This window comes from Pagrus major, chromosome 22 (assembly GCF_040436345.1).
Source record: "Pagrus major chromosome 22, Pma_NU_1.0".
Classification (NCBI taxonomy): Eukaryota; Metazoa; Chordata; class Actinopteri; order Spariformes; family Sparidae; genus Pagrus; species Pagrus major.
In genome coordinates, this window is record NC_133236.1 from 25,477,563 (window position 1) to 25,489,623 (window position 12,061).

At 42.2% G+C, this 12,061-nt stretch overlaps 1 protein-coding gene across 2 annotated transcripts in view; it reads right to left on the reverse strand.

Annotated features, from left to right (window-relative positions):
* The window catches only part of evlb (Enah/Vasp-like b), a 47,163-nt gene that overhangs the window by 6,419 nt on the left and 28,683 nt on the right, over window positions 1–12,061 (reverse strand). For both annotated transcript variants that reach the window (XM_073493139.1, XM_073493138.1), the window contains exons 2-4: window positions 8,717–8,885; window positions 7,597–7,774; window positions 272–338 (exon numbers count right to left, since the gene is read on the reverse strand). In XM_073493139.1, coding sequence (XP_073349240.1) covers window positions 272–338; window positions 7,597–7,774; window positions 8,717–8,885 — 414 coding nt within the window. The remainder of the gene's footprint in view (window positions 1–271; window positions 339–7,596; window positions 7,775–8,716; window positions 8,886–12,061) is intronic.

Below are 12,061 nucleotides of genomic sequence, written 5' to 3' on the forward strand. Positions count from 1 at the left end.
CGACCCGCCTAGCACCAAGCAGCAGAGACTAGCTGGGGAACGTAGCCAGATAATTCCCTCAGGAGTTCACGGAGAGCAAAAGGAGACTGAATATTGGACTTACATTCACCAGGGTTGCTTCTGTATCTGCCAGTTGTGTAAATTATCACCTCTTTGTGTTTACAGCTTGTTGTGTTCACAAAACAGTTAAAGGACCAGTGTGTAGAATACACACTGATACTTAATGTTACAGACAAGTACCGAAGATTCCCGTGGACTTTTTCATTTTTACCTCGCTCTCTGAGCTTCTATCTCGTCTGAAGTTGGTCCATTCTGGACTTGGCGCTGGACAGCCGGACCTGAAGAGGAGAAACAAAAGCAGGGAGAGAGAAAGAGAGAGAGAGAGAGAGAGAGAGAGAGAGAGAGAGAGAGAGAGGGAGAGAGGCAGAAAAAGTGAAGTTGAGCTTAATAATCCATTATGAGCTGTGTTCTGTTAATTGAAATTAGTCCCAGTTGAGACAATTAACCATCAAACGACAGGGAATTAGTCGATCATTATGTCCTCTTTCTTCTGTGATGAGTAATGTGCAGTGAAAACCATATTAATCCCTCACTCTAGGTGAATTAACATAAATTGATTTATCCACTTGTTCAGCTGAAGAAGGCAAGCAGCAGAACATAAGTGTGGGTGCGCACAGGAGCTCCTGTTACCCATAATGCTCCATTAGGGATACATGGTAGAGATGATGATACCACACACACAAGCATCAGCCAGAGATCCATGTGTATTTTTCTGTGATGACACCCAACTTGCTGGCGTGTTAAGTGTTATGGAACGTACAAACAGAGCGTTGAGCGGAGGTCTGGAGTGTGTTTGAGCTGCTCTCTCCGAGCAGATGGCCCTAAAATTGAAAACAGAGGAAATTCTGTCGTCTGCGCCTGCAGAGTTATTAACAACACGCTGCTTCACGGCAGCTGCACACATCTGCTCTTGGAGGTCAAAGTTCACAGACAAGAGAGACCTGACTACAGACTGTGGACGATTTTTTTCACCTTTCCTCTGGATGAATCTGTCACAGATAAGAATCGCAGCTGAAGAAACAGATCATCTCTCCTTGTTTCATCAAAATCATCTCATCTGAAGTCAGTTTATTGATGTAAATAAATCACAGGAGGATCAATATCAAAGTTTCGCGACTCCCTCTTGTATCTCACCCCTCCCGCTCATGACGCCATTTGAGCTACGAGGCACTTTGCGATGTAATCCGTTTAACACCATAAGTGAGATCTGCAGATAGGGAGTGTAATTAATTGGAGACACGATAAGACAAGCGCAAGAGGACGTCAACTGAGGGATTACAATCAGATCTGTGTGACTCATCAGTTTCCAGTGAAACCTTTTCTCATCACTGAACTCCTCCTGGGACAATATTAACCTTCATTGTTCCTCCTGAGGACAGCTTCAGAGGAGAGGTTCAGGATTTACGCTCACTTTTGTGTTTTGGCAAATGGGATGAAGTCTCTGTGAAGTTACAGGAACAGAAGATAAACCTCATTGATTTATGATTCCTCTGCTATTAATCACTAACGGAGAGCTGTCGTCAGTGTGTACAAAACAAAAAACACTGTTGTTCTTCGTTTGGGTCTCTTCCAAAGACAATGTCCCCTCCGTCGTCTAATGAAAGGAACCCCTTACACAACACTTTCACAGCTCGACACAGTCGGGCCCTTTTCAGGGTCAATACCCGGCGCCGATACTCTCCGCCGCTCACGTCTCTAATGGAAGTGACTTTCTGGCCAGCCGACGGCGGTAATGGCCGCCGTAGATCAAGTAATAGAAACCTAAAAATAACACACGACGACAAAAGACCTGACTCACGACTATTATCAGAAACCTCATCCTACACACACACACACACACACACATTTACATATCACGACTGTGTTCCTCTCAAACACCATAATTCTGCAAATACTGCATTGATTATTCAAATACTGATTAATCTTTCATCAGAATAATTTTTACAATACAGTAAATATTGGTTATGTCTGCTATCAAACACAGTCTTCTGTCACTTTACTTCTTACATCTCAAAACCCGACATTCATTAGTTAGTTGTGTCGTTACGAGGTGAAAGTCTTTGGCTGACACCAATAACAGAATATGACACATTAAAATGGACAAACACATAAAATACAACTGCAGACACGAGACTGACTGGATTCAACAAAAGATACAAACAGGTCCTACTGCTGCTGGCGTTATGTTGCAGTGTTGGTCCACTACTTAGACATGATTCAAATCTTTTCTTTTCCCGTCAGAAACTTCACTCTTATTTAATTTTTTACTCAAATAGTGTCATTTATTACAGATGAAATCACTCTGCTGCCGAACCAGACACTCAACAACTGTGGATTGTCTTACAGATAACGCTCAATCATCAGAGAAGCTATAAATAGTGCCTTTTATTATTAATTTCCACTTTATTCATTTAAATTAATGTATGAAATCTGTCTGCTCAGACAGCCAGAAAGATAATGGAAGCAATTGTTCTTCTTTCTTACTCTTGTAGCTCAATAACTTTAAAATGGGCCATTTTTTTGTGTTAGTGAAGCTGATTTTTATACATTTACTTTAACAAGAAAAGAGTAACTTATTACTCACAGTACTTTTACTGTGGTAGAACACTTTAGTACCAATACAGGACAGAAAACAGGGAGTTGATTTACATTATCTGTGGTAAAAATTAAAAAAAAAGGTGACTGAGACCTTCAATATGAAACTATAATTCGGCTGCACACCTGTTGGAATGAACACCACAACCTTTAAATACACACACACACACACACACACACACATAAACTGAAAATAATAACTGTCATGCAGAAGTTCAGACACACACACACACACACACACACACACACACACAGAGCTTTACTACCTACATGACATGCTGAAGAACAGGAAGCGGCTGTAGCAGATACAGAGGCACTGACAGGCCCACTCCCCGCTGACCATCTCTCTCCTTCAGCTCCTCTTCCTCCCCCTCCATCACCTCCCCCTCTCTCTCTCTCTCCCTCTAGCTCTCTCTCCTCACCTGCCTCCCTGCTTCTCCTCCTCCCCTCCTCCACACAGCCACAGTATCATCTGTCATCTTCTCGTAACCCATACCTCCAGGCAGCAGCAGCGCAGCGAGCATCTCTGGTTAATGTTTCAAAAGGTCGGGTTTGTCTGTAGGCTGCGCTGCCTGATGCCACTCACGCACTCACGCACACACACGCACACGCACACGCACGCACACACACACACACACACACACACAGATATTACCGCCAGCTGATCCACATGCATCTCTGGTTCAGAGCGAGCCTCGTACTTACAGAAAGTCATGTTATATTAAAATGCCACTGAAGAAATGGAGGCGTTGTGTTTTAATGACAAGCTGATATTTCACCTGGCAGCCAGAGGTTGAGCACTTTTAACTCAATCAAACATATAATCGCTGCTAAAGATGCAAATCAACATTATTCTCGTCCTCAAAAGAGTTGAAGATCTTACCCCTAATCTAGAGACAGCCCAGTTGCCAGAATAAAATGTTGGCTCTTTGCTTTTTTGCAAAAACCTTTGTACATTTCACACACGTCGTACCAACGTTTCTACGATACGAGTCATATCACGTTCAGATTACATGAATACAAGCTGACTTTCTTGTCAGTGAGAACTCGGCGATACGGCTGCCAGGTCGAGACACCGCCGTTTGAGACGGTGTGTCAACATTCATAAGCGTGAAACAACTGGATGTTTTTTCCCAGACGTCAGGACATTTTTCAGCCGTGCTACTGCCAACAAAACTGCATACTTTTGAAGAGGCGTTTGGACAATTTGCAGTTGCGTTTGCGGTGACAGAACCAGGGCAAAACATGGTCCTTAACTGCCTTAAATATTATTCATGTAATTGTTGTTTGCCTACATATATAATCATGGGATTATGGGATACACAGGAAGTACATTTCCAGTTCTGTGTTGTTCACGGACACATTTAGCGATGGCAGTCTCCTCCAAGAGTATTAAAGTTATATAACATGGACCATTGTGAAGATTTTTGTGGCTCGAGTGGTCTCATTCCCTCTCGGTTGTGTGCAGTCAGCGAGGTTTGTTCATCAACATGTTTATGTATCGTTGTGCATATTTGTTATGAGGTTTCTACAGACTCTCTGCATTTGTATTTGAACAGTTAACTGAAGTTAAAGGAGACTGATAATGCTTTTTTTGTTTTTTTCCTTTCCTTCAGTGTTTTCTATAAAGATTTTGCTCATGTAAAAGATCTTGAAAGTTAAAAAAAAGGTCAAAGTCCGCAACAACAGAAGCTCCTCTCTCCCACAGAAAACACTGCTCCTTAAAAGCCTCGTCAGTAGCTCCGCTTTTGACATTTAGCAGCTAGTTTGGCACGTAAGAATTGATTTAGCACAGCTGCTCTGTTGTTTTTTGAGCAATAAACCATGTAAACCTATTCTAGTAGTAACCCAAAACAAAATTATGAACCTGAAAATGAACATAACATGTCTCCTTTAAGGCAATTCATCCATCAGTAACAGAGGAACCAGGATGTTTTGAGTTTCCTGGTGTAAGTGAAATGATCTTCTCCTAAACCCTGACAAGTGTTTTTTGTGCCTAAACCTAACCAGACAGTACAGTGTCAAACCTGAACATAAACAACATATCTCTACTTTGCAGAAATGTACATTGCCAACATTTTTTGTGCCTACTGGTTGCGGCTCGCCACATTCAAGAGGGCCATTTCACACTCACAGGTGACAAAAAGTGTCTTTCTGACCAGGCATGACTCCAAACACTTTCTAAGTTTATCGTTGCCCATCATTCCCACCACAATCCACAGTATTTACTCCAGTGTGAGAACAACACTGAGGACAAAAGGTCAGGTTTTGACCTTCTCACCACTAGAGGGGGCAGACACACTGGTTTAGAGTGGAGGGAGAATCACACATCAGACTGATTTTGGCTTACAAGGTGTGAAGGTGTGTTATAAAACCACTTTGAGCACACAGATGTGCTGAAAACAGATGCTTTGGCACGAAGAAAAGAAGAGACACACATCAAAATACATGACTTAGTGTCCTCTACACACACATACACAGACACGAAAGCTGCTATTCATGTGTTTTCTTCTGTGTGTGTGTGATAGCGTTGATACCCCCTGTGCACGCAGATTGTATCTGCCTTATGCAGCTGGCGTCAGTGCAGCATCGTAGCGAGGCTGGTAGCATTAAGGCTATCAGTCTATCTATGTGTCGAGTGTGTGTACCATTTCTCTTGTGCGTTTGTGCACTCGTGTCTGGCTGCTGTCACTCGAGCCTCTTTGTTCCCCCGTCCTCGTGTTATTAGGCAGATGAAAAGATCTGCTCTCTAGCACGGGACCCGGGGGAGATCTTCTCAATGACTCATTCTAATTAAGAGGCTGGAGGGGACTGCAGGGGGAGACACACTGCTGCTGCTGCTGCTGCTGCTGCTGAAGTAATGACTGGCAAGCTGCGATACTCACTCTGCCTCTCTGTCTCTCATTCTATCACTGCCCAATTTATATTTGTCTTTGTCTTCCTCTTTTCTTACTTGTATGCACACACTCGTGCACGCACAGAGCTCAAGAGGACGCCTGTCTTGCATGTATATTCACCACTGGAGTAAGTCTTTAAATAAACCTGGCTGATGAAGCGCTACAATAGATATTCTTAGATGTGATCGGTCACGGTGCATTTAATCCATTATAATTGCGCTCTGACACACTTGACACACGCTGCCTCATTATAGGTCAGCATTTATATTCAGTTATTAAGTGCTGAGGGTGCTGTGTCATAACTTATTTTCCAAAGTGCCCAGTAGAGGGAACTAGACAAAGTGAGGCTGCTCTTGCCATAATATCACAGACTTGCTGCTCAGTTTAAGGCTGGAACCGACCCTGGATACCAGGAAACTCTAAAGCAGACATGTTATGCTCATTTTCAGGTTCATAATTTTATTCTGGGTTACTACTAGAATATGTCTACATGCTTTAATGCTCAAAAACACACCAGTTTTCTCATACTGTCCAGGTCTGTAGCTCTGTATTCCCCCTCTGTCTGAACCGCTCTGTTTTAGCTCCTGTCTCTTTAAGGCTGAATACCCAGTCTCCTCTGATTGGTCAGCTCACACATGCCTGACCCAGCACTGCTAACAACAACAGAGCAGCTGTGCTAAATCAGTGCTTACATGACAAACTAGCTGCTAAGCATTAAATTATGCAAAAGTGTGACGTGGTGACGTAGTGTGATGTCACAGAGTCGCAGAAGTAAAGGCGGGACTACTGACGAGGCGTTTCAGGAGCAGTGTTTGCTGTGGGAGAAAGGAGCTTCTCTGAAAAAATGGAAAAACATTAATAGGTCTCCTTTAATTGAGCTAAAATGACTGTTAAACTTAAAAAACCACAGCTTCTGGCTCGATGTGAGGCCAGAAGTTTATAAAAACAATATTAATGAAGTGACTGAGTCCCTAAAAGCATAACTGCAGAGAGCAAATTGTCCAGTCAACCTTTTAATCCGTTATGGACTATGTGATTTAATTTATACGCACTCTCCTGCCTCCACTCTGGATGCAGCTTTAGAGCGCTTCAATGAGAGAGAACGGCGCCGCATACTGTTTTTCTACAAAGCACTTCTTGGCAAACTACCAGGATATCTTTAATGTCGTCTTAACTGTAAATCACGTAAACACTGCGCTAGTTCTCAAGACTGTTTCCTCTTCGAAAATCACAAGGTCAATACTGAGAGTGGGGAGCTGGCTCCAAAACACTGCCACTGCTCCACACAAGAGGAAAACCATGTTTTATAATCCGGGCTTTCTTGCAAAAGACTCTCAACAGCGTTCCCTGTTTTAAATACATGTTATAATAAATATACCGATGTTTCACCCACTCAGGTGTTTCCACTATTTTTAGCCTCCTTGTAGGGGGGCATGTACAGACTGTGCTTGACTGACATCTTTCCGACCGTGTGATTAGCCGCGTTGCCTCTGTTCGGGTGGGAAAAGTGACACATTTATTTATTATTTCCATCGGTTTGTGAAGTTTTATGAAATTACAGCATAGTTTCAACCAACTTCAATCGAAGCAGAGGCCTCATGAGACGGAGAAAACACGCGCGGGTCTGCAAGCTTCGTATTTACTGCTGTTATTTTCCACCACCAGTAAAACTACATAGAACTGTTACTGCTCTAATATGATTTTTATAAAAGGATAATGACATGAACTAGAAGCTGATGCCCCACATGGCAGAAGAAGAAGTCAGGAAGCTGTGAACTACAGTGTAAGACAACATGTGTGACATGGCAGCAGCGGTATAAATCGGTCCGTCAGTGGCTTCCTGCTGCACTCTGAGTTTCCGCTGCATTATTGATGTGTTCCATATTAATATTTCGTTGGATTTCTAAACTACCGCGTCAACAAAACAAGTGTGTGAGGAATAAGAAAAGTTGTCTCTCTTTGTAGAGGCCAGCTCACCTGACCCCGACATGACCTATATCGTTTGTCACAAAATGTTTGCGTGAGACACCGAGGAGAAACACACCTCCATCCTGAGCGCTGAGGACGTTGAGGGCGAAGAGCATGGCGTTGGAGAAGGTGGTGGCCTCCTCCTTGCTGGCGAAGTTGAGGCCATAGACCTGCCTGGCGTCCCGCCACTGGTGGAAGGTCGGGGTGGCCTGGTTGTACTTGAGGCCCTTCACTATGGAGTAGTTGATAACCACCTGTGAGAGAGGAGGAAGAGCATTTATCTTTAAAAAAAACAACATTTTTCTTCTCTCTCTGAGGGATGATACGCATCTACAGACAGCAGGCCGGGAGATAAACACACGATCGCTGTTCTCATAATGTTACTGGCAGAAAAAGGCCTTTAAATGCCAGAGAATTGATGGCCCGGCTCTGTGTTTGTGTTTTGTCATTGAAAAACACATTCAGAGCCAGTGTTCAGCAGCTCAGCTCATAATAGACTTTGGATTTGTCACCTGTCACAGGTTTTATGTGGCTTACATCATGAACTGTGATCTGGAGCAAACAAAAATATTACCATCGGGTTTAAAAGGTTGGCTTTTGTTTTACATCACTCATACATGGTGGGTACATGACAACATTTCCAAGCAAAGGAGAAAATAGATTTTAAATAAAGGCAGCAGTCCTGTATTTTATTTATCTATTAAATTATTACTTTATTTCTTTATCTTTATCTCCATTATGTCAGTTGGATTTTACTTTTTAATTTGGTTAAGCCCGATATCGTGTCACGTAAAGAGCGCCGAGTACTAATGAGTGTTTTCGGGAGGCTGATGGAGGGGAAGAAGGAGTCAGTCGCGGCAGAACGGGGAAGGATTAGTGCTGCTAAAGACCTCTAATGAAACACTAGGGTTCATGAACACACACAAACACACACACACAGACTCTGACCAACAAAAAGTGTTTGTTTGCACCTGTTTGTGTTTTAAACCACCTCTATTATCTCCTATTAAATTCTCCTTCACTGACAACAATTATATCTTGCATGTTACTTCAAAAGAAATCTCACAATCCCAATCTGAACAGCCTGAATGCTGCAATCCTCCCACAGAACGATGAAATCTGTCTCTCTGGTGACTAAACATAAACTCCACCTCTGCTCCGACTGTCCCACACGCCGTCATCATCTGTCAGTTTACCTGCTGGTCCTGCAGTTTGACGCCCACCACTCTGAAGGTGTTGTTGGCAGTGTTGTGGTAGATGTTGATGCGGCTGAATCCCTGCTGTCCGGGCTTGATGGGCACCCACTTCTTACTGGTGTCATCGTAGACCATGACTGAGGCCCTCGCCTGGCAGATACTCTGCTCGCTGGGGGACAAAGGGGAAGGACAAGAGACGAGGGAGGGAGTTAGTTTTGTGAAACATACTTTCAGTAAGATCAGAGGAGAGTTTAGCAGCGTGTTGTACAGCGGTGTGTTGTACGTGTAGATGCAGAGCTGCCCTCATGAGGTTACTGTGTGTAGACATACTGTGTATATAATTATGATGTTCCCTCTATGATGGATTTCACATTCTCTGTAAAATGACCTTCAGTGTTTCAGACAGACCTCCACTATTATGGAGGTATGAAATTGCCAAAATCAAAAATAAATAAATAAATAAATGACTCAATAAATAAAGTTATATGCCATTAAATGCACCAAACATAAACTGAAAAATAAATATAAGCGCAAAGCAATCTATCAAATGTGACTTTTGTATTAATTCCCCTATTTATTCATATTTCCATTGAATTTTATTTATGTATCAATTAATATTTAAATGTATATATTTTGGTATCCTATTATATTTCCTTTGCATTGTGCCGCTATGTATTTCCAAAAACGTATCTTTATGCATTTTCTTTTTATGTTTTTTAATGCACTGCTGCTTCATTATGCTAATGAGGGGGCTGTCAATCAAAACGTGTCATAAATAGATACGTTAAAAAACATAAATACATTTAAAAATTAATATGTTAATAAATCAAATGGATAATTGAATGGGAAAAGTAAGAAGAAAATAGGTTTATTAATACAAAAGCTGATAAATAAAATAATAAAAAAACATAAATATAATTTCATTCATTTATCTATTTATGATTTTGGCAGTTTAAATCCTCCATACACTCTCGCTGCACCGTCACAATGTATGAGTTTGAGATACAGACGGGTCATAAGGTAATGTAAAAGATTGGAAAAGCAGAAAAAACACATGTAGTAATATGCATAAAACATTTTTCTTCTTTAAAAATGTCACACTCTTTAAAAATGTCACAACCTGAGCAGAAAGAATCAGTGGTTGAAGCGTTCACACCTTCTTGCATCTGTAAGTTCCCAAAAAAGATTGATCATCTGAGCAGCTCTCAGCTGGCAAATAACAAATCTGCAGCGTGCAGCTGCTGCAGGGTCAAATCCTCCTTTAACAGCAGTCACTGATGTCACTGATGTCACTGCTGCTGTCTATTTGTCAGACGATGTAAGTGAGATAATTACAAGACAACAACTCAGTCTCCTAATCCTGCGTTACACTAATGGTCTAATCCAAATGTAATCAAGCGCTTGTCCAGCATCTGTTGATGTCCTTAATGAGAGGCAATCGTAATGTGTGTGTGTGTGTGTGTGGCCTCCAGTGTTGTGTCTGCCTGCCCTCCCATCTGACTGCATTTATCAGCCGACTGCAGCTCTGACCCTCTCTCTCTATATTTGCCCTCACTGTAACAAACACACATCGACTTTTCCATGTGTTTTTCTTTTATTTTTTTTACAAACGACAGAAGCCACGCGCTGGATTGCGACAGAGTGACGAGGAAAAAACAGAAGATCAAGGTGGAAGTGTGTGAGGAGGAAAAACACAGAGGGGGGAACAGAGAAACATTTCTGACTTGCAAATGAGATTAACGAGAAGAGTCCCATCTGTGTCTTTGCCTGTTTGCCAAGCTAAAATTAGTGGATCAACCCCTGAGGCTGAGTGAAAGAGCTGCGTCAGAGAGGAGGGGAGGAGGGAAAAGTCTTGGCTTGTAGAGAAGTGTGTGGACGCAGCATGAAGTACAGTGAGAAACGGTGCGGTGCATCTTAAAGGATGACACTTAATGGATATGATACAAGGTATAGTTTGACTTTTTGGGAAATGTGCTTCATTAATTGATATAACTCTCATGTTTGTACAGTGCGAAGCTGGAGACATGATTAGCTTAGCTTAGCATACAGACTGAAAGCAGGGGGAAACAGCTAGCCTGGCTCTGTCCAGATGAGCGTGGTTGTTTGAACTGGTGTTTTTTAGCCACACAAGCTACATGTTTCGGGATGGTGCAACCACGTGATTGAGATTTGAGTAAAATATGAACCTAATCACCAGAATAAATGTTAGTTAAGTACGTTTCTGCTCAGCTGCTCTGCTGTTGTTAGCGGTGCTAGCTCAGGCGTGTGTGAGCTGACCAATCAGAGCAGACTGGGTATTCAGGAGGGGGGGACGTTAAAGAGACAGGAGCGTTTCAGACAGAGGGGGAATACAGAGCTGCAGATAATGACCTGATAATAACCCAAAATAAAATTATGAACCTGAATATAAGCAAAATATGTCTCCTTAATCAAAAATGTATTAAATGTAAGTTAAACTACTTTAACAGGGTACCTAGTTATCTGTAATCTATTACATTTCAATAGTAACCTCTCCAACGCTGCTACTAAGCAAATGTTGCTATGCTAACACACTAAAATACGATGAGGAACATGGAAAACATCTGCTGAACATCAGAATGCGTCATGCTCACGATGTTGCTATAGCATTGTTGCTGGCATTAGCATTTAGCTCAAAAGGCCACTGTGCTTCAGCGCAGCCTCACAGAGCCGCTGGCACGGCTGCAGACGTTCCTGTTTGTGTACAGATTAAACAAATGTGTTACAAAGTGTTAATTAGTGAGATTTATAGGTCTTTCAACGTTCCTGCTAATCGCCTCCAGGCTCTAGTTCTACACTTAACATACAAACATGAGAGCGGTGTTGATCTTCTCATGCAATTCTCTGCAAGAAAGTGAGGAAGCCGATTTCCCAAGTTGTCAGGCAAGATTTTAATGCATCGATACTCTGGTATAGAAATGACTTCGTATGCCAAGGTAGCATCCCTAATTGCTCTCTGCAAGCTGCTGTGCCTGACTTGTGCACGCATAGCATCATAAAAAGCGACCTATCCTTTCTGAAGATACTGTAAGTATTCATTAAAGGAAAGCAGGAGACTCGGATAAAGAAAAGAGCACTAGCTTTTTCTTCTTTCACTTCAAAGCACACTGAAAGGAGAGCAGCAGGAAGCAGCTGAAACTTGTAGGACTAGAAGCCATTGAAATAACACACACACACACACAGAAAAAAGAAAAAAAGCTTCATATAATACCCTGCTGCATGCATTTTAAGCTGGCGGTATAAATAACTTCCTCCCAGGTCTCCACACTCAAGTTATCTCACATTAGCCTTTTTTTTTGAGGTGCGCACACTCGAAATCAGCCCGAG